This window comes from Myotis daubentonii, chromosome 5 (genome assembly GCF_963259705.1).
Source record: "Myotis daubentonii chromosome 5, mMyoDau2.1, whole genome shotgun sequence".
Taxonomy (NCBI): Eukaryota; Metazoa; Chordata; class Mammalia; order Chiroptera; family Vespertilionidae; genus Myotis; species Myotis daubentonii.
In genome coordinates this window covers 21293316-21315262 of record NC_081844.1, presented here as the reverse complement: position 1 = coordinate 21315262, position 21947 = coordinate 21293316, and the positions used below count along the sequence as shown (strand labels likewise).

General features: G+C 50.5%; 1 protein-coding gene, 1 long non-coding RNA gene and 1 pseudogene across 9 annotated transcripts in view; 1 reads left to right on the top strand and 2 right to left on the bottom strand.

Annotated features, from left to right (window-relative positions):
* The window catches only part of LOC132234885 (ultra-long-chain fatty acid omega-hydroxylase), a 30173-nt gene extending 8587 nt beyond the window's left edge, over positions 1–21586 (top strand). For 5 of the 8 annotated variants that reach the window (XM_059696421.1, XM_059696422.1, XM_059696424.1 and 2 more), the window contains 10 exons: positions 2257–2401; positions 6182–6235; positions 6352–6479; positions 6680–6801; positions 11687–11954; positions 12980–13046; positions 13158–13287; positions 15840–15973; positions 16781–16845; positions 17928–21586. In XM_059696421.1, coding sequence (XP_059552404.1) covers positions 2257–2401; positions 6182–6235; positions 6352–6479; positions 6680–6801; positions 11687–11954; positions 12980–13046; positions 13158–13287; positions 15840–15973; positions 16781–16845; positions 17928–18458 — 1644 coding nt within the window. In that variant the 3' untranslated portion in view covers positions 18459–21586. Of the gene's footprint in view, positions 1–2256; positions 2402–6181; positions 6236–6351; positions 6480–6679; positions 6802–11686; positions 11955–12979; positions 13047–13157; positions 13288–15839; positions 15974–16780; positions 16846–17499; positions 17583–17927 lie in introns of all 8 variants that reach the window. The other 3 variants (XM_059696428.1, XM_059696426.1, XM_059696429.1) reach the window with 2 other exon arrangements.
* Positions 9116–10178, bottom strand: LOC132234389 (histone H2A.Z-like; annotated as a pseudogene).
* LOC132234886 (uncharacterized) lies at positions 13622–18033 on the bottom strand. Its single transcript, XR_009452955.1, has 3 exons — positions 17911–18033; positions 17010–17074; positions 13622–13756 (listed from the first exon to the last, which is right to left on the bottom strand). It is a non-coding gene; the product is annotated as an uncharacterized LOC132234886 (long non-coding RNA).
* Positions 21587–21947: the final 361 nt, after the last annotated feature.

Sequence of the window (21947 nt, the reverse complement as noted above, 5' to 3'; positions counted from 1 at the left end):
TATCCACTGAGCCAAACCGGTTAGGGCCTACCTCTATTTTCTGGATAAGAAAGGCTGGACTTTCCTAGAAGGACTTCACAGGCCAGGGGAGAGAAGTCCAGAGGGCTCTGAGGCCCCATGCTGAGTGTGGAAGAGGACTTGGGAGCGGGAGCATGGACCTGATGCCCTTATCGACCACCTACTGCCTGTGTGGCCTTGGGCAAGCTCCTTCCCCCTCCAGACCTCAGTCTTCCCATCTGCACTGCAAGGACTGTGCTCATGCCTCATAGCCTCATGGGATTGTTTTGATGATTCCAGCGGTCACCTCTGGGGCGGGCTTGGCACGGAACCGGCTACACAATGGTGCAGCTCCGCTTCTGGGTCCTGCAGGGACAGAAACATCTAGAAACATTTTAGATACTGCTTAGAGGGAGTGTCTCAGAAGAAGGAAGTGGGAGATGCATTTCCACTCAATAGTACAAAGAACATTTATTTAGCTTATTTTTTGGAATTATCCCCCTGGGGCCAGCACTTGTCAGGTTTTGCCTGTTTGTGCCTGAATCCCATCCCTCTCTTCCATCCTCACCTCTGCTCAGGCCTCATGCCCCCCTCCTCCCTGGACCCCTGTCTCCAGTCTCACTTCTTCAGTCCATCCCTCCTCCTGTCTCTAGAGGGATTCTTGAATCCACCATGTCCCTCCCCTGCTCACCGCCCCCCCCCCCCCCCATGGCTTCCCGCTGCTGTCTGAAGGTGTTCAGGGCCCTTTCTGCTCCAACTCCTCCCCTCCTCCCCTGTCCCACCAACCCCCTCCCATCCCATGGAATGACTTCCTATTCCTGTCACAAGACGCCCACGTCCCCCCCATTCATGGCCTTTCCTGAAACTGTGCCCTCTGCCCAGAATATAATTTCCTGTTAGAAGAACTTCTACTCATCTTTCATGCTGCATCTCCAATGCCCTTACTCCTCTGGTTTGGATGGTGGTCCTATAGGTAGGCCATCCTGATAGAGAAGGAGACATCGCAGCCACAGAGGAGTCATGTGTTCATTTATTCATTCTATAATTGCTGGGCCTTACCACTGGCCAGGCACTGGGTTAGGCCCCTTCGGATCTGAGCTCTCCCCTAATCCTCACAGCCTGTGAAATAAGGATGGATCTGCCCTATATTATGGACTCCATCTTTGGGGCTCAGAGAGGTTAAGTGACTTGCCCAAGGTCACACAGTGGCTGAGGGTGGATTTGAGTTCAGATGCATCTGACATTGAGCCTGAAGTGTTTCTGTTTCATAGAGCATGTTGGTTCAGAGCGGGCGTGTTGTAGCCAGGTGGCCTGTGTTCAAATCCTGGCTCCGCCATAACGGCCGATGGTGCCCAGTGCCTGTCCATATCCTCTGGGCCCATTTCTGGGTGCAATGGCCTGACTTCCGGCTGCCAGCACTTGTGTTCCAGGGCTTTTTCCAGCAGCAGGAGCCCACTCTGCCGTGTGGACGGCGAGCCTGAGTGTTAAAGCCCCAGGAGGGCTCTCAGCCAGTGACTACAGGACCGTGTGAGCTGGTGGGTTGACGCTGAGATACGTGTCCCTGCAGGGGTCCCTCGTGGCACCGAGCCCTGGTTGCCCATGTGGTTACTTTCTTGACAACTTATTCTTTGCTGGCTACCTTCCCTGCCTCTGTTGCTTCCCCACTTCCCCATGTTTTTGGGGATCACCCAAATAAACTACTTTCCCTGGAACTCTTGTCTCAGGACCTGTTTCTGGGGAGGCCAAACCAGGACAGCCACTTACCTGTAACTTCAGATAAAGTAAAAAGGGGAAATAGTAGCAATTCTGTCACTGGGTTCTTGGGTGGGTTGAACATATAAATCTGTGAAAAATGCCCCAAACAGCGCTTAACATTGCAAGAACATGCATGTGTTAAATATGACAACACTAGGAATAGTTTATTACTAACAGAGCAAAAACTTGATAAATACCAACCATTATCATGAACGTGTTTACTGTGCCTGTTTTTATTTCTTGAGCATCAGCTGTGTGTCAGGCCCCGCGTTGGGGTTCTGATGCTTTGGTATCCCATGAATTCTCTCAACTGTCCTCAGACAGAGAGTTGATTCTTCCCCACTTTTCAGATGTGGAAGTGGAGGCACAGTGAGGTGCAGCCACTGTCTGCAGTCGTATAGTCCGTCTCAGCTTGTTTGGGGTGCAGGGAGGCGGCAGCGGGGGAGGACTGGCAAAAGCTGGGGCTGGACACCTCCTCACTCTCCTTTCCTACCACCCCCACAGTACCTCCCAAATGAGATGGGCCTCCAGGATGAGAAGAAGGTGCTGGACAACATGCACCATGTGATCTTGGTGTGGATGGGACCTGTCTTGCCACTGGTGGTTCTGGTGCACCCTGATTACATCAAACCCGTGGTGAGCGCCTCAGGTAGGTGGGCTGGGCCTCTGAGTGATGGGTAAACCCTCAACTCCCAGAGTCCACCAGGGCTTCTAGGCAGGTGGGCTATCCAGAATAAGGGTCATTTGAGTAGGGCTTTGAAGAATGAATAGGAGCTCGCCAAAGCAGAAATGGCAACACAGAGAGTGGGAATAGCAAGGGAAAAGGTATGGTTAATAGAGTCCTAGGAACTTTAAGAGAATGCCCATCCACTGGGAAGTCAGACACAAACAGGTTTGGATAAGTAGTTGTTTGCCCAAGATTTTGTTAACTGGTTATTGCTTAATTCTAATGGCACTCCCATCATTTGGGTTCTGACTATCCCAACCTATAGCCTGCTTTCTTCACTTGGGCTGACTCTGACTGGCGGAGAGAGAGATCTAGAAGGATTGTTTCTTTCTTCTGCAATCCACACCCACCCCATTGTGTAGGGCTCCCAAGTGTGCATGGTAAGCTCTTGCTCAGCCTTCAACACCCAGTTCCAATGACCCCCCTCCCCTTCTCCTGGAAGGTTTCCCCGACTCCCCAGCAGACCATACCCCTCTCTCTGGGACTTTCCCATTCTAAGTCCACACTGTTTGGGGTTGAGTGCGTCTGTCTCTGTCTTCAGTGTGGTCTCGCATGTAGGCAGCTGGGCACCTTCAAAAGCATCAGGGGGCATTTGAGAGAACAGGGATGAGAAAGAAAGAGTCCCAGGAGTTTTAGGATCTCTTGCCTCAGCTTGGGCCTCTACAAACATACGTCTGGAGACTGCCTTCAAGGCTGCCACCAGGAGCCATGAAAGAGTAAGGGGCTGTCGTCCTTCCCTCCCCCCGTGATGCCCTCCCCATGCCTTTACATCCGCCATGGTTGCATTTGTGAGGGGTGACCGTCCACGCTGCACACACGAGGAACTGAGGCCCTGGGAGAGGTGACTCTTTCAAGGGATGGGCACTGCGTTTGGGAAGAGCCTTGGGGCCAGGTCTTGGGTGGGCTGGTTCCAATCCTGACGGGAGCACATACTTGCTGTGTGACCCAGAAATTCATCCAGGCTCTCCGGGCCTCAGTTTCTGATCTGTAAAATGGGACTGTTGTGAAGACTAAAAATATATAATGTAGGTAGGTGCTAATAAGGGTTTCTTCTCTTCTGTCTTTTTAATATACATGTTTTTCTTTCTCTCCCTGCCTCTTCCTTTTCTCCTTCTCACCCACCCGCTTCCTTTTCTCCCCCCGCCCTCCAGAGCATTAGTTTCCTAAATGTCATCCTGCACGGTTTGAGACTCCAAGTAGATCGGGAAGTGGAGCCCCCACATGAGCTTGGCACTAAGTAAATGCTGACGCCTCTTCCTCCCCGCCCCCACCTCCTTCAGGACAGGCAGGGTACCACGGCCTCCCCCACCAGAGGAGCAGGATGGGGACTTCAGGTTGGGGAGGGTGGGGCCTGGCCTCAGGGTGCCCCTGCCCGTCCATGCCTACCCCCCCGGGATGGGACAGGTCTGGCCCAAAACTCAGACTCCATCTCCCTCTGGGGCCTCCTTGGGGTCTTGCTGCTCTGAGCTTAAACCAGCACAGCTGATGGGCCCTGAGGAAGGCGTGAGTCCTCTCAGACCCTCTGTGTTTTGTTTTGTTTTTATCTCCTAATGGGCATTTGGGACAGAGAACATTAATGCGAGGAAGTAGGTGAAAATGCTTTACAGAGGACAAGGCGTGATCGATAGGCATATAATTATAGCTTGGTTTGATACACTCATTTTTTATTGAGATGGAATTCACATAACATGTAATTAACTATTGTAAAGTGCACGGTTTTAGAGTGTAAGATAATTAGTGTGTTCACAACGTTGTGCAACCATCCATCGGCTCTCTCTAGTTTCAAAATTTTTCATGACTTCGTAAAACACGCTGCGCCCATTAAGTAATCACTTACCATTCCCCCTCTCCTCATCTCCTGGTGAATATTGATCTACTTTCTGTCTCTATGGATTTTCCTACTCTGGATATATCATAGGAAAGGAAGGATACAGAATGTGGTCTTTTGTGACTGAATTCTTTCACTCAGCATAATGTTTTTGAAGTTCATTCACATTGTAGCAATGATCAGTGCTGGGGGGATTCAGGTGATCTGGGGTGTCTGGAGTGAAGATAATGTGTGTGGAAAAGTAAAAAATTAGACAGGAGTTGGACACAGAGTGCCGTTGTCAAAGCGAGTGAGCCTGTGTTTTACTCTGGGGGCGAGGTATTTGGAAAGGACAACCATTGGACAGGTCTGTGAGTCAGAAGGCCTTCTGGGAGTCCTAGCCCGGAGTCCAGAGTCCAGAGAGGAGAAGAACAGCTAGACTCCCACTTTCCTCTCCAATATTTCCTCTTCCAGGGAGCTCGCCGTGACTTCCAACAGCCTTTTCTCTGTGCCTCCCTTCTCTCATGACACACTTCCTACCATCTTGATAACTGCATGGCGTGCTTCTGCTTCCCTTTCCCACCCACCCCGCCCCGAGCTCCTCCAGGCAGGGCGTGGAGCTGAGCCATCTCTGGGTTTCCAGCTTCATCCAGCATGGGTTGGGCATGGAAAGGTGGCAGAAGAGGCCTGTGTTCAGTGGGGGAATGAATGAGTGGACAGATGACTGTGTGAGTGATTGGCCAATTCCTGGGGAGTGTGTGTGTAGGCAGCTGAGTCACAGCTCAGATAAAGTGACATCACTTGAGTTTCAGGTACTTCCTTCCTAGGCCCCTACCCATTCTGTCCCAAATTTGTTTAGCATATAGAAAAGGAATTCACTCACCCACTCACTTACCCATCCATTCATTCATCCATTCACTAATTCATTCGCTTTTTCATTCATTCATTCATTCATTCATTCATTCATTCATTCATGCATCCATCCATCCATTCATTCTTTGATTGATTCATTCATACAACAAAAATTTATTTAGCACCCATGTATCAGAGTTGAACGTGGTCCCTCCCCTTAAGGTGATTGTTACGGGAGGGATGCAATCCAGAGTGATTGGTCGGGGAGGGTATGGTATTCACGCAGAGACTAGAAAGATGAGAAAAGAGTGTTTGAGGCAGAGAGGCATCTGGTGGAAAGAAGCAGAGCAGAGAGAGAACACAGCTTTTCCCAAGGAGCTGAGAAAAGTTTTATGATGTTAGAACATTAAGTATGTGTTGGGGATGGGGTGGGTTGGGGTGGGGATAGAGATGTTTTGAGAGCGGTCTGGACTGGGGTAGTTCACTTAGGGCTTTGAAAATGGGCTGAGAAACTGGTGCAGGAAGGGACATGGTCCGATGTGGAGTCAGTTAAGATCCCCATGGGGCCAGGGTTCAGGACAGGCTGGAGAGGGCAAGGATGGAGGCAAGCATAGAAGACACAATTCCGGTGGCCTGAGCTGGCAGAAAAGTGGGGATGGATGAAGTTGGAGAAGGCCATTCAGGATGGGGAGCACAGCCTGGCAAAGGTTTGGAAGTGAGAGACAGCATGCGAGGTTACTTAGTGGGTGTTGAAGGATGAGGTGGGAGAGGCACACAGGGGCAAGATGGGACAGGGATTTCGATGCTAACCTGAGCTTGAACTTTTTTTACCAGGGCGATAGGGAGCCATGGGAGGTGTTTGAGCAGGGGAGCCTCATGTTCAGGTCAGCATGTTATAAGGATCTTTCTGGGGTAGGTGTTAGGATGGATTGGAGGGGTGAGGTGGGAGGTTGGAGCCCAGCGAGGAGTCCCGAGGAGGTCAGAAGCAGAGGTCAAAGGTCAGAATTCTGTCTTGAGTCATCATTGCTCCTCTGTCTCCACAGCCGCCATTGCCCCCAAGGATGACCTTTTCTATGGCTTCCTGAAGCCTTGGCTAGGTGAGTGTGGGACTGGGGAGGCTGGCGCTTCAGGGAAGAGGGGGGTGGAGCATGAGGTTTCTTGGGGTATCTCGGAGTAATAAGAGAGACCCCTCACCTCAGTCTTCTGGGCCCAGGGGATGGGCTGCTGCTCAGCAAAGGTGAGAAGTGGAGCCGGCACCGCCGCCTGCTGACACCTGCCTTCCACTTTGACATCCTGAAGCCCTACATGAAGATATTCAACCAGTGCACCAACATCATGCACGTGAGTCCCAAGGTTTCATGGGCAGAGGATGTCCCGGAAGTGAGACTGGTCAGGCTCCAACTCGAGGGTGAGCCATGTGATGTCACAAAGCCTCACTTCCTTTATCTGTATTTGGCTTGTAGTGAGCGTGCAGCTAGGTCCTTGTCAGCCAGGCTTTAAGTCTGCATTCTTTGTGCCCATTTGCTGTCTCTCTCTTCCAGGCTAAATGGCGGCGCCTGGCGGAGGGTCCAGTGGTCTCCCTTGATATGTTTGAGCATGTCAGCCTCATGACCCTGGACAGTCTTCAGAAATGTGTCTTCAGCTACAACAGCAACTGCCAGGAGTGAGTGTGACCTACCTGGGGAAGACAGGACTAGCTGCTTTCAGGGCAAGGTGGTGGGAGGAGAAAGGTGGTGTTAGGCACCTATGGGCTGCTGGTGCTCTGCCAGACAGGCTGTGTGGTTCCAGGAAACTGACATCACCTCTCTGAGCCTGTTTCCTTATCTCCCCCCCCCACCACCCCCATTAGAATTCCAATTCCTTCCCCATAGTCATGGTGTGGGAATTAGATGAGATAATATGAATCAACTAGAAGTCTGTTGCAGGAAATTTCCTGCAAGAATAGGGCTTCCTCAGGTCGATTGCGCCACCAAGCCCCGCTGCCCAGGGCCGCACACCGGAGTCCCAGCTGGCGGCAGGGCTTAGGCGGCACACGGGGGCCTGGATGGCGGCTCGTGCTGGCCCCCCCTGCCTGCAGTATGCAAATTAGCCTCCATCTTTGTTGGCGGTTAATTTGCATATCACACTGATTAGCCAATGGGAGGCGTAGCGAAGGTATGGTCAATTACCATGTTTGTCTATTATTAGATAGGATGGCTTTGCACATAATAGGTGCTCAGTAAATGCTAGTTTCCCTTATTCTATGAAGACTATATGGTCTTTGGAAAGTATCCCCCCACTTTCTGAGCCTCTGTTTTTTTGTTTGATGACCATCCCTGACTGTCTGAGAGATGCTTTAAGAATAAAATGATAGAGCACTGCCCAGGAACACAGTAGAGCCCTGTGAGTATTTGTTGAATGAATTAGTAAAATAACCATTGCCCTGGTTCATTCATTCATTCATCAGATATTCACTGTGTACCTACTATGTGCCTGGCACTATGCTAGCTACTGGGAATATGGTAGGGAAACAGACAAAAACCCATTTCTTTGGAGCTTATAATCTAGGTGGGGATATAAGAAATAAGGGACACAATGAATGTCAAGTTTGTAGCACATAGTAGGTCCTCAATAACAAGCTTCTGACTTTGTTACTCAGGGCTTTGCAGGGATATGTTTCAATTGGGTAAGGTGGAGATGACCTTAGCAATTAATTAATTAATTAATTAATCAATCTAAGAAATATTTACCGAGTGCCTACTATGTGCTAGTCCTAGACTAGGCTGTAAATACAGTGGTTAATAAAACAGACAAGGTCTTGCTCTTCTGGAACTTATATGTTGGTGGGGGAAAAAGCAGTAACCATGAACAAATAAATAAACAAAAAAATGACCGGCTGTGAAAGTGTATGAAAACAAGCACACTTCAGGACCAAGGACAGCTCCTTGACCCCCTCCCCCGCGGTGATTTTGTTATGATTGTTGTTTTGTTTTTAAGTCCTCACCTGGGGATATGTTTTTGTTGATTTTTAGAGAGAGAGAGGAATGGGGGGGGGGGGAGAGAATGAGAGAATGTGAGAGAGAAATATGAATCTGTTGCCTCCTGTTTGCACGCAGACCAGAGGTCGAACCCACAACCTAGGTATGTGCCCTGACCGGGAATAGCATCCAAAACCTTTTGGTGTATGGGATGACGGTCCAACCAACTGAGCCACCTGGCCAGGGCTGTTGTTATTGTTTTAATAACAGCTTTACTGAGATGTAATTCACATACCATACAATTCACTCATTGAAAGTATACCATCCAACCATAATAAATCTTAGAATATTTCCACCAAAAAGAAACCCTGTATATTTTATTTTGGGGGATGATATGACTTCAGTTTATCCACCAGAGTGGAAATAATGTCTGTACAAAACCATACATTTGTTAATGTAACTTTCGTATCACAGTTAAAATCCAAACAGTTTTTAAAAAAACAGTCATCTCAATCAAAACTCATTATGTTAGAATCAATAGCTTCTTTGAAGCCACAGGTAACACTTAAATAAGGTTAAGACTCAAATGCAGACATTTGGTTGCTAGAAAGCTAATTAAATTTCCAACTTGCTCAAATAGAATTACAAAAAGGCAAAATTGTGTTTTCCACAGAGATACAGTCCCCTGGATTCGCCAACACTGGACAGCTGTTAGAGTACTTAGAGTCCTGAGATCATAAGAAATCCAAGCATCCTTTAGAGTCCAGTGGTTCTCAACCTTCTGGCCTTTATTTTTTTAAATATATTTTATTGATTTTTTTACAGAGAAGAAGGGAGAGGGATAGAGAGTTAGAAACATCGATGAGAGAGAAACATCAACCAGCTGCCTCCTGCACACCTCCTACTGGGGATGTGCCTGCAACCAAGGTACGTGCCCTTGACCGGAATCGAACCTGGGACCTTTCAGTCCACAGGCCGACACTCTGTCCACTGAGCCAAACCGGTTAGGGCTGGCCCTTTAAATACAGCTCCTCATGTTGTGACCCAACCATAAAATTATTTTCGTTGCTACTTCATAACTGTAATGTTGCTACTGTTATGAATCGTAATGTAAATATCTGGTATGCAGGATGGTCTTAGGCGACCCCTGTGAAAGGGTCGTTTGACCACCAAAGGGGTCGCGACCCACAGGTTGAGAACCGCTGCTTTAGACAGACTTCTGCTGTCCTTTCTTCCCAATCAGAGATTTGTGGGCGTGTGGAATGACACCGCCACTAGCAATCGTAGCCTTGATGAGAGAGTCCCATTCTTCATCTCCATGAATAGAAGTTTCCAACGAGGAGGGGTAATTCTGTTTTAAGTTTTTTGATGCATTTCCTGCCAATTCAATGGACGCTGTGGTGAGGTAGTCCAGATGACTGCATTGTACACAGCAGCGGTCGCGCCCACATGTCCGTGGCTGGTCGTCCTAGATTTTAGGTGTCAATGAATACAGTTCAGTGGAAACTGTAAGCTCACCCTCTGTGAGCAAGAAACTGCCTTCACCCTGGCCTTCCCGGGGTCCTTTCCCGCCCACTGCCAGCCATTTCAAATTCTGCTGACGCGGGAACAAGCAAGGCAGAGAAAGGACTAGTCAGCCACCTGGAGAGATCCCACCGCCTACACCAGTGGTCGGCAGACTGCGGCTCTCGAGCCACATGCGGCTCTTTGGCCCCTTGAGTGTGGCTCTTCCACAAAATACCACGTGTGGGTGTGCACATACAGTGAGACTGGAACTTCGTGGCCCATGCGCAGAAGTCCGTATTTTGTGGAAGAGCCACACCCAAGGGGCCAAAGCGCCGCATGTGGCTCGCGAGCCGCAGTCTGCCGACCACTGGCCTACACCATCACACTGTGATTCAAACTGCCCCTACACATGTGAGCACTCACCTCCCAGAACCCACTTCTCCTCCAGATCTAGGCAATCACTCATCTTCCTTCTGTGTCTACAGAGTCGTCTACTACGGAAATTTCATGGGTGGAATCATACAGACTTTTGTTCCTGGTTTCTTTTACTCACCACAATGTTTTCAGATTTATCCATGTTGTCGTGTGCATCAGTAATTCATTTTTCAAAAATTGCTGAATAATATTCCACTTACTGCATAAAACCACATTTTGTTTACTTATTTGTTGATGGACATTTGGGTTGTTTCCACTTTGGGGCTAGTATGAATAATGCTGCTATAAGCATTTGTGCACAAGTTTTTGAGTACATGTATGTCTTTAATTTTCTTGCATATATACCTAGGAGTGGAATTGCTGGGTTATATGATAATTCTATGTTTAACTTTTTTGAGGAACTGTTGGACTTTTTCCTAACGTGGTTTTTATGATCACTTTAGGATCCCACCAGTAGTATGTGAGGGCTCTAATTTCTCCATATTATCACCAATACTTGTGATTATCTGTGTTGTTTTCTTTTCTTTTTTCTTTTCTTTTTTTTTTTTGGTTATAGCCATCCTAGTCAGGGTAAAGTGGTATCTCATTGCGATTTTGATTTACATTTGGCTAATTATGTTGAATATCTTATCATGTGCTTGTTGGGCATTTTCATATCTTCTCTGGAGAAATGTCTATTCATATCCTTTGCCCCTTTTTAAATTGGGGTATGTCTTTTTTTATTATTGAGTGTTAAGAGTTCTTTAAGTAGTGTAGATACAAGGTCCTCATCAGATACATGATTTGCAAATATTTTCTCCCACTCTATGGGTTGTGGCAGTTTAATTTCAGTGCTGCCACATAAGTTTGGAATTCCTCATCCCTCTTTGGGCCTGTTTTAAAATGCACCCAGATTGTAGTTTTATCCAGGTATGGTGAGGCCCAGCAGTTCAGAAAACGATTGCCATGAGGCTCCCAAGAGGAGGGGAAATGCCACACGACACTGGGCCACATGGAGAAGCACTAGGAGAAAGCACGGCCAAAGCCTTTTGGGGGTGTTTCTAGGAATAAGTGGGAAATGCAGGGCATGCAGGCTTAGGGTTGGCTCGTTTGGAATATTTCAGCAGGCTCTGGAGCAAAAGGGTGCCCCTGGCTGCCCACTACTTGGTGATTAAGGCAGGGGGGTAGGGGCTCAGCCTGGTAAGGTTTGGAGTAGGGGCTATGGATTGGTTGGTTTCCCAAAGAAAGGCATGCTCTTGGGTGAGTCTCTAAGAATAGGCTGGGGGGGGGGGGGCGGGGGCAGTGTCTCTCTAGTCAGGGAGATCCCAGATGGTAGAGCATCGGGAATACAAGAAAATATAGCTAATCCAGGGCCTCTCTCTCTCTTTTTTTAAACATATTTTTATTGATTTCAGAGAGGAAGGAAGAGGGAGAGAGCGATAGAAACATCAATGATAAGAGAGAATCATTGATTGGCTGCCTTCTGCACACCCCATATAGGGGATCAAGCCCAGTCATGTGCCCTTGACAGGAATTGAATCCGGGACCCTTCAGTCCGCAGGCCGACGCTCTATCCACTGAGCCAAATCGGCTAGGGCAGGGCCTCTCTTTGTCACTTACCCACTGGGAGAGAAAGCATGGCTCTACACTGATGGCCCTTCTCCCCCGCAGGAAGATGAGCGATTACATCTCAGCCATCATTGAGCTGAGTGCGCTGTCCGTCCGACGCCAGTATCGCCTGCACCACTACATAGACTTCATCTACTACCGCACAGCGGACGGGCGGCGCTTCCGTCAGGCCTGTGACACCGTGCACAGCTTCACCACCGAGGTCATCCAGGAGCGGCGGCGGGCGCTGCGCCAGCAGGGGGCCGAGGCCTGGCTCAAGTCCAAGCAGGGCAAGACCTTGGACTTCATCGATGTGCTGCTCCTGGCCAAGGCGAGGCGGGGCCCTGGAGGGTGGGCCCTGCCCAGGGTGGCCTCCTCAGGAGTTGCACGCACTGCCTAAAATAATAAACGCCCAACTAACTTAGGCATAGGATGCAGGCAGATGCAAAACGTGTACCACTTACTATGTTCGTTGGCTAGGGCAACACTTACATGACCTTGAAGACATGTGACACTTCCAGAGACAGGTGGCCACCCAGGTGTGGTGCTTCTGCGGAATTTCTGAGCAGCACCTGGGTTCTGGACTCAGACAGCCCTAGGCTCCACTCCTGTCTCTGATGCCTCATGGATGCTTGACATAAGTCATCTGACTCTTCCCTTGGAGCCTCTGTTTCCTCATTTATGACATAACTAGAGGCCTAATGCACGAAATTCGTGCAAGGGTAGGCCTTTGCAGCCCCGGCTGCTGATGGCCCCGTGGCCCCACCCCCTGCCCACTGGTTGTTCTGGAAGGTTGTTCCGGAAGGTCATTCTGGAAGGTCGTTCCGTCGTCTGGTCTAATTAGCATATTAGCTCTATTATATAGGATGATCACATGACCCGATCACAAGATTGTTGGTGCTAGAGCTGCTCAAGAAACACAAACTCCTTTCTTCTCCTCACCTTTGACTTGCCTCCACTCTTTTCATCTTTTTTAAAAATATATATATTTATTGATTTTTTACAGAGAGGAAGGGAGAAGGAGAGAGAGTTAGAAACATCGATGAGAGAGAAACATCGATTCAGCTGCTTCCTGCACATTCCTCACTGGGGAGGTGCCCACAACTAAGGTACATGCCCTTGACTGGAATCGAACCTGGGACCCTTCAGTCCGCAGGCCGACGCTCTATCCACTGAGCCAAACCGGCCAGGCTCTTTTCATCTTTCTTAGACAAGTTGCATACTTCCATCTTCTGGGATCCTTTCTCCTGAAGCTTGGCTTAAGAGAGAGAGGGGGGCATGTATGACCTTGGAGGAGCCCCCAGCATGCAGAAGGTGGGACGAAGTGGGCTGACCCTTGTCTGCTGCTCATTCCAGGATGAAGATGGAAAGGAACTGACAGATGAGGACATCCGAGCTGAGGCGGACACATTCATGTTTGAGGGTGAAGACATGGTGCAAGGCTGGGGGAGGGTGGGGGGGGTCCCCATTTCCTGAAGATAGCATCTCTGCTATCTCCAGGAAGCCTCCATGCTAGCTTCCCATTTGCCTGCAGGTCACGACACAACGTCCAGTGGGCTCTCGTGGGTGCTGTTTAACCTGGCCAAGCACCCAGAGTACCAGGAGAAGTGCCGGGAAGAGATCCAGGAAGTCATGAAAGGCCGGGAGCTGGAGGAGCTGGAGTGGTCAGTCGGGGGTCCTGGGGATGGTGGGGACAGGTTGAGCCTGGGGTGTGAGTCGCTCTGCTCTACCACTTATTGACGTTCTGACCTCAATCTTAAGTGAAAAATCACTTAAGATTCAATTTAATTTCAATTTCTTTAACTGTAAAACAGGATGCCAACAATGTCTCTGCCTAGCTCATAATGTAGGAGTTCTTACTTAGGAGTGTCTTAGCTAGCAATGGTTGCAATAATGCTGCGTAACAAACAGCCTCTAATCTTTGGGGTTTACAGCAAGCATTTATTTTATTTCTTGCTCTTGTCTGCATATGACATTTGTACTGCTGGGCGATGCTGAGTTGAATGGGGTTGCTTCCAAACTGAGGTTTGGGCTAGGGTCTGTTCCACATAGCTCTTCCTGCTCCTCGAACCAGCAACTACTCTGGGCATGTCCATCTCAAGGCAGACTTCAGAAGCACAAAGAGGCACACGACTATAAAAATGTGATTGGGGTGACATTGATTATTAAAATGATACAGCTCTCAGGTGTACACTTCTAGAATACAGCATCTGTATATTTTATTGTGTGCTCACCACCCTAAGTCAAGTCTCGTCCCATCATCACTGAGAGCCGGACAACTTAAAACCTCTGCTTGCATCTCAACATTCCATCACCTAAAGCAAGTCACATGGCCAGGCGCAGCAGGAATGGGCTGGGACGCATATTCCACCCATCGAAGTGGAGGGCACTGCAGAATCACAGGGCACAGGGCACAGGTGTATACTTTGAATACAAGAAAAAGTGAAGAATCAGGAACAATAATCCAGCTGACTTCATATGTGCGCTGTGTAGCGCGGCTTCTGGGCGAAGCAAAGAAAACACAGCATTAAATAGCATTGAACAGAGAGAAAGTGCCTCAGTGGCAGCCTTTCAGATGCTGAACTCAGGGAGAAACTCTCGGGTGGGTGCTATTGGATCTTTAACACCTTGGTAACTGCTTTTTTAAAAAATCTTCACCTGAGAATATGCCTAGAGAGAAGGAAGGGAGGGAAGGAAGGAGGGAGGGAGGGAGGGAGGGAAGGAGGGAGAGAGAGAGAGAGAGAGAGAGAGAGAGAGGGAGAGAGAGAGAGAGAGAGAGAGAGAGAGAGAGAGAGAGAAACATGGATGTAAGAGAGAAACATTGATCGGTTGCCTTAGTCACGCTTCCTGACTGGGGATGAACCCTGAAACCCAGGTATGTGTCCTGAACAGGAATTGAACAGGTAACCCTTTTGGCACATGGGACAACCCTCAACCACCTGAGCCACTCTGGCCAGGTGCTAAATGCCTTTTAAAAAAATATATGTTTTTATTGATTTCATTGAGAGAGGAAGGGAGAGGGAGAGAGAGATAAAAATATCAATGGATGAGAGAATCATGGGTCGTCTGCCTCCTGCACTGCCACCTTCTGGGAATGGAGCCCCAAACCAGGACAGGTGCCCCGACTGGGAGTTGAACCGTGATCTCCTGGTTCATAGGTCAACCCTCAACCACCGAGCCACACTGGCCGGCACTAACTGCCTTTTTAACAACGGGAGACGATGCTCCAGGTCCTGAGGACTGGGCAGGGGATGGTGCCTCGCCAGAACTTAGTAACTCTCTGCTGGTTTCCCAGCGGTGCTTACGTTTATGACACTTTTATGCCGGGCATGCCATTTGCCCTTTAAAGTAACAACATACAGTTTCTTTGAAGGAGAACCTGTTGGTGTAAAGAAAACCACTAGATCCGTGGTCGGCAAACTGCGGCTCGCGAGCCACATGCGGCTCTTTGGCCCCTTGAGTGTGGCTCTTCCTAAGCCTTAGGGGCACCCTATTTAAGTTAATAACAATGTGCCTACCTATATAGTTTAAGTTTAAAACATTTGGCTCTCAAAAGAAATTTCAGTCGTTGTGCCGTTGATCCTTGGCTCTGTTGACTAATGAGTTTGCCGACCACTGCACTAAATCATGAACCAAGAGTTAGAATTAATCCAATGTTGGGCTCTGGATTCCAAAGGAAAAAAATTAAGTGAATAATAGTAAAGGAAGTGGATGTATGGATTCTTTTTTTTTTTAAATATAGTTTATTGATTTTTTTACAGAGAGGAAGGGAGAGGGATAGAGAGTTAGAAACATTGATGAGAGAGAAACATCGATCAGCTGCCTCCTGCACACCTCCTCTGGGGATGTGCCTGCAACCAAGGTACATGCCCTTGACCGGAATCAAACCTGGGACCTTTCAGTCCGCAGGCCGACGCTTCATCCACTGAGGCAAACCGGTCAGGGCGGGTTCTTAATACTGAAGTTGGTCCACACAAGCTGGGAAAGTGCTGCTGCTGGCTTTCCGGGCACCTCCTCCAGTGGCCCTGACTCCCCATAATCCGTCCGTTACTGGGTGAACGCTGGGCCCGCAGAAGCCCGCTAGCACTGCTCTGATTTGCTCAGAGTCAGCCACAGGGTTAACGGTGTGTGCAAGGTGCAACTGCAAATGCTAGCCGTTGGGGCAAGTCTGAGATCCTGGCCTCGAGCACCCACACCCCCATTCCATGCTCCCCAGGGATGACCTGACGCTGCTGCCCTTCACCACTATGTGCATCAAAGAGAGCCTACGCCAGTTCCCACCCGTGACCCTGGTCTCCCGCCGCTGCACGGAGGACATCAAGCTCCCGGATGGGCGCATCATCCCCAAAGGTGCCTACTGTGTGCTCCCTGCTGCCTGGCTGCTCTGTTGCTCACGGGCTCATCATGCTCACCCCAGGTTCACCGTCCCCGCAGATGGGATGGCTCTCTGTGTGGCCGTTGCTTCTGGGGTGATGCGGGAGACCCAGTGTACAGGGGGGAGATAGAGGTGGGTGAGTATGGATGGACAGGAAGCAGTGGGTGGGGCACGGCGGGCCCTCTCTAGGTACAGGTAGGGGAGGATTGGTTTCGTTCGGTTGCCAGATATTCCCTGAAGACCCAGCCCTGCCCTGGGTGATGCTGGGGATCTAGAGAGGCCTCCTCTCCGGGACCAGGCTGGGGAATACCGCAGGGCACAGACATTCCCAGCCACATGAGGTCGGGGGTGGGCTAAAGGGAGGGAGAGGGGCTGGAGCAGCCCAGAAGAAGGATGGATGGTTCTATTTGGGGAAGAATGCGGGGAGGGCTGCTTGGAAGAGTAAATGTGGGAGGTGAGCCTTGGAGGTTGGAAGTGAAGATAGTGAAAGGCCTTCAGTGCCAGATTAAGGCACTTGAACTTGATCCTCAGGGTAGCAGGTAGCCACGGGAGGGGTTTGAGCCTAGGAGAAGAAATGCCAGGTGTGTGAGTGAGAAAGAGCCCTGTGTGGACAGCAGAGCAGCCAGAAAGGGGATGGAGACCTCTTAGGGAGGCAGGCAGAAGCATTTTCCAGGGAAGGATGGGCAGGGAAGGTGGCAGATGGCTCATGGAACACCATGGCTCCAAGGAAAGCAGGTCTCCCTGGCTCCCCTCTGCCCCACTGACCTCACCCCTCCCTACAGGAATCATCTGCCTGGTCAGCATCTATGGGACCCACTACAACCCCACAGTGTGGCCTGACTCCAAGGTGAGCTCCTCTTCTCCCTCAGTGTCCTCTTCAGAAGGGGCAGTCCTGGGGCAGTGAGGCCTCCCCTGCCCTGCTTCCCAGGGAACCAGACATCAGGGCTGGATGCAGGACTTGAGCGCCTCCCCGCCCCCTCCGCTCCTCCCCCCCAGAGACCCCCCACTCACTGCGAATTCATTAAGTCCACAAATATTATTGAGCTCCTACTGTGTGCCAGACCCTGTGCTGGGTGCTGAGGACAGAGAAAGATATTGTCATTACCCTCATGGAACTCACAGTGAAGTGTAAAGAAAAAAGAGCAAAAATAAGGTGATTTGGGATATTGGTAAATGTACACAGGAAATAAAAAACGGAGGGGGTGGTGGTGGGGGTAGAGGAGTACTTTAGCTCACATGGTGAGGAAAGATCTGTGGAGGAAAGATGTTTGAGCTGAGACCTGAGAAGTGTGAAGAGCATGGGCAAGTGTGTTTCAGGCAGAGTTAACAGCAAGTGCAAAGGCCCTGGGGTGGGAACGAGCCTGGCATGCCTGGATAGCAAAAGGAGGCAGTGAGGCTGGAATGCAGTGTCCAGCTGGGCTGCTCCCCAGAGGCTGAGGGAGGGGGCCAAGCTGATATGGGTGGGCAAGTCCCCAGACTCACCCGGGCTGCTTCTGCTTAGGTGTACAATCCCTATCGCTTTGACCCGGACAAGCCACAGCAGCGCTCGCCGCTGGCCTTCGTGCCCTTCTCGGCAGGACCCAGGTAACTACTATTTCCCCAAGTGCAGGAGGGACACCCAGGCCAGTGGAAAGCCAGGGATGTGCCTGTCTGGGACAGAGCCCGCATCTCACCCAGGTGTCCTACCTGCCAACCTGGCATGCTCTTCCTGTCCTCAATGCACCCCTACGCCCCCAGATCAGATCTGTGATAGCGACCCTCAGTATTCAGTGCAACTACTGTGCGCGAGGCCCTGCGTTCTGGGCTCTTAGGCTCCCAAGGCTCTATGATGCATTGTTCTGTTTTACAAATGAGAAAACCGAGGCTCGGAGGGGTGGGTGGTCATTTATCCAGTTCCAGGGACCCCACTCACGGTCGTTCTTCCTCCAGGAACTGCATCGGACAGAGCTTCGCCATGGCCGAGATGCGCGTGGCCGTGGCGCTGACTCTGCTGCGCTTCCGCCTGAGCGTGGACCGAACGCGCAAAGTTCGGCGGAAGCCGGAGCTCATATTGCGCACGGAGAATGGCATCTGGCTCAACGTGGAGCCCCTCCCGCCGCGGGCCTGAGCCTGAGCGCCGGTGCGCCCCTGCGGAGCCCGGGGCCTAAGCCCCGCCTAGAGGCCGAAGCCCCGCCCTCGAGGGACCAGACCACGCCCCTAAGTCCTGTGGACATAGGCCACGCCCCTCGAAGTCCAGGCTCCGCTCAGGGGGATCAGGGTCCTCCACTGAGCAGCGGGCAGGTGCAGGCCACGCCCATCAAGGCAAGGCCACGCCCCTTGAGTTCCAGGACCCACCCACCGAGTGCTGTCCTCTGGTTTGAGGACCAGGCTAGGCCACACCCCTTGGGCCCAGACCCCGCCCCCAGCATCCTGCGGCTTCAGGTCTTCAGGCCTCTCCCACGGAGCCTTCTAAGACCCTAAGGCCAGACATCTAAAGCGTCCTGAATTCAAGCCCTGCCCCACGCGGATCTGACGGGCTTCTAAATGGAGGACTTGGGAGCTGGAGCCCGAGGTCAGAGCCTTGAACCTGGATATCGCCTTCCTGAAGCCCCCAGCTCGGATGGGCGCACTTCTCCAGGCATCAGGCTACCTCCTGTGGCCCTGCTGTTTGCTTTTCTTGTTTTGTAAACTCGAACCCTCCTTCCAAGCCCCTTCCTCTCTCCCTTACTCAAAGGCCCTTTGCTAAGGGTGTTGATTTTTGTAGAATAAAAGCAAGGGATACAGACATCCACCATCATCCACCCTCTAGCGGCTAGTCTAGCGGCTAGAGCAGTGGTTCTCAACCTTCCTAATGCCGCGACCCTTTAATACAGTTCCTCATGTTGTGGTGACGCCCAACCATAAAATTATGTTCGTTGCTACTTCATAACTGTAATTTTGCTACTGTTATGAATCGTAATGTAAATATGTGATATGCAGGATGTATTTAGGTGACCCCTGTAAAAGGGTCGTTCGACCCCCAAAGGGGTTGCAACCCACAGGTTGAGAACCGCTGGGCTAGAGTCTGACTCTAGCCTGACCCGACCCTGACATCCAGAGCCCAGCAAGGAAATGAGGGACCTTGAACAGTTGGGAAGCAGCCAAGGGAAGCTGTGAGCTAGGAGGCTGGAAAATCATTTGTCCTTGGACATAAAATGAGACTTTTTGGGACAGTTTTTGTATTCATTTATTTCATCAACAGACTGCATTATTAACGAAGTGTCTGCTAGCACTGGGCCAGGAGCACAGCTGGCCTGATTCCTGCCCTCAAGAAGACAGGTTTGACAAATGTTGAGCAAATAATTCTACGTATAAATATTTACTTAAACTTGTGACAAGTGCTCCAAGGGAGACACCGTGGTGCTGGGTGAGCATAACATTTGGTGGGGGTGGCTCAGGGAGAGCTTCTCTGGTGCTGAAGTGGGAGAAGAATTTGGTGACAAGGGAGAGAAGAGCATTCCAGGCAGAGGAACAGCATCTGCAAATGTATGCCGATGAGGGAGAGCATGGTGTGCTCGAGGAACTCACAAGGGGCCAGAGTGGCTGGACCTGGGTAGTGGGGTAGAAAGGAAGAAGGGTGGGGAGGGGCCAATCGTGTAGGAACTGTGGGCTATTTCACAGTTCAGCCCTTACGCTGAGGGCAATAGGGAGCTATAGGGGGTGTGTGAGCAGGAACAGGACACATCATGATCAAGCCTGGGCTGGCATGGAGGTGGCTTGAAAGGGAGTACAGGGGGCTGAAAACCCAGGGGAAAACCTGGCTGAGGTCCAGGTGGGACAGGAAGGGTGGGGTATAAGTGGAGGAGAAGGTTAGGGTGATTCTCAAGTCTTTGGCTGGGGGAACTAGGTGATGGAATAGTCCCTGATATGGTGATATAGAAGGTGGGACAATGACAGCGTCTACAATAATCATATGAATTCATCAAATTGTACATCTACTGTGACCAGTGTTTGAGCTCTCGTGTAACTGACTTTCTAGAAAGGGGAGCAGATAACAAGTGATTAAAAAAGCAAACAAATAAGTCAATTTACACAGGGCCTTAAAGTCACTGATTTTATTGTGAGAAAAATAGGGGGCCATAGGGGGTTCTGAGCAGAGGAGGGATAAGATTTGTCGTACAGTCGTTGGCTGCTATGTTGAATAGAGACTACAGAAGGCAAGGATAGAACTAGAAGATGAGGAGGGGGTGACTACCTTAGTCCAGGTGAGAGATGACTGTAGCTAAAACCTACATGGGGGCTGTACAGGTGAAGAGGGGCAATTGGACTCTGATGAAGAATGATTGTTTCGTGAGGGTAGTCCTGGCAGGTTTGCCAATGGATGGAGTGTGGGATTCATGAGAAGGGCAGGTCCCCAGGTTTCCAGATTTGAGCACCTGGAAAGATTGGAGTACCATCAACGGAGATGGGGAATGCTGAATGAAGCAAGTTGTTTTTGTGGGTGAGATTAGCATGTCCGTTTGGACCAGGAGCAGTTGGACCGTCAAGCTGGCACTTGGACAGATGGGCCTCAAATTTGGGAGAGAGTTCTGGGCTAGGACAGACATTTGGGAAGCCTCAGAATTCAGATGGTGTTTAAAGCCCGAAGACTGAGATACTAGGGTGTGTGTATGTGTGTGTGTGTGTGTGTGTGTGTGTGTGTTCACGAAGGAGGATGAAGCCTGGGGGGGGGGGGGTGTCTCCGAAGTTAATATAACAATAATGATATTTATTTTTATTTTTAAATATATTTCTTTATTGATTTCAGAGAGAAAGAGAGAAGGAGAGAGAGATAGAAACATCAATGATGAGAGAGAATCATTGATCTGCTGCCTCCTGCACAGCCCCCACTGGGGATCGAGCCTACAACCCAGGCATGTGCCCTTGGCCAGAATCGAACCTGGGACCCTTCAGTCCGCAGGCTGACGCTCTATCCACTGAGCCAAGCCGGCCAGGGCAGCAATAATGATATTTAAGTTGACTGAGTACTTCTTGTGTGTCCTTTCCATTTAATAATCTCATGTAATTCTCAGGTGCTGTTATCTTGAGATGGATATTGAGTTCCCCAGAGTGAAATGACTAACCTAAGGTCCAACAACGATATCCTTGGGGACCTCAGAGGGGGCCCTGAGTCCTTTTCCACCCCATTCCTTGGGCCTCCTTGTCCTGCTCCGGGGCATCAGCCGAGATGGCGCGGGGTGGGGGATCAGGAGATGAGTCAAACCTGGGCTGTCGATCCTGGAGCGCCCCCTGGTGGTGTGTGCTGGTGTCGTCGGCCGGAATGCCCTTTCCGAGGTAGACTGAGTGGGAAACATGCAGGAGCCACCCACTGCCTCTCTCACGTCTCCAAGCGCTCATTATTCCCCAAACATTGCACCAGCCTCCCTCAACCCACTCCCACCACGCACGCCTCGGAGCAACCCCGTCAAGTGCCAGCAGAAATAACTTGACCTTGGGATGCGACTTATATGGGCTCAAACCCAGGCTCTGCTCCTTACTAGCGGTGGCCCTGGCGCGTGACTGCCCCTCTGCTCCTCGGTTCTCCTGTGGGTTTTGTAGGTTCATCAGGTTTGTCATGCACGTTGACTTTTCACGAAGGGTCTTGGTGGATGAACGAGGGAGGAGGGGAGGCATGAGGTCCGTGGGGCCCAGGACTCACCTCCACCTGCGCGTGAGTCTTTATACACCTGGTGCCATCACATAAGGCTCGTTCCTCTGCTGAGTGTGTCAGAGGCTCCCTCTGCTGGATGCTTTGGGGACACAGGCTCTTGTCTGTGTGCGTGTAGGGACTGGGAGTTGGGGGGTGCTGGGAAGAGAGGAGGGGAGAACCCCACTCATTGAACGACTATAACTGTCCACATGGGGCTGTGCTCCTGTTCAAGGCAGGAGCCCCTGTCCAGAGCCCCTCCGTGCCTTGCAGCAAGCAGGACGTTCTGGAGAAAATGTGCTTGC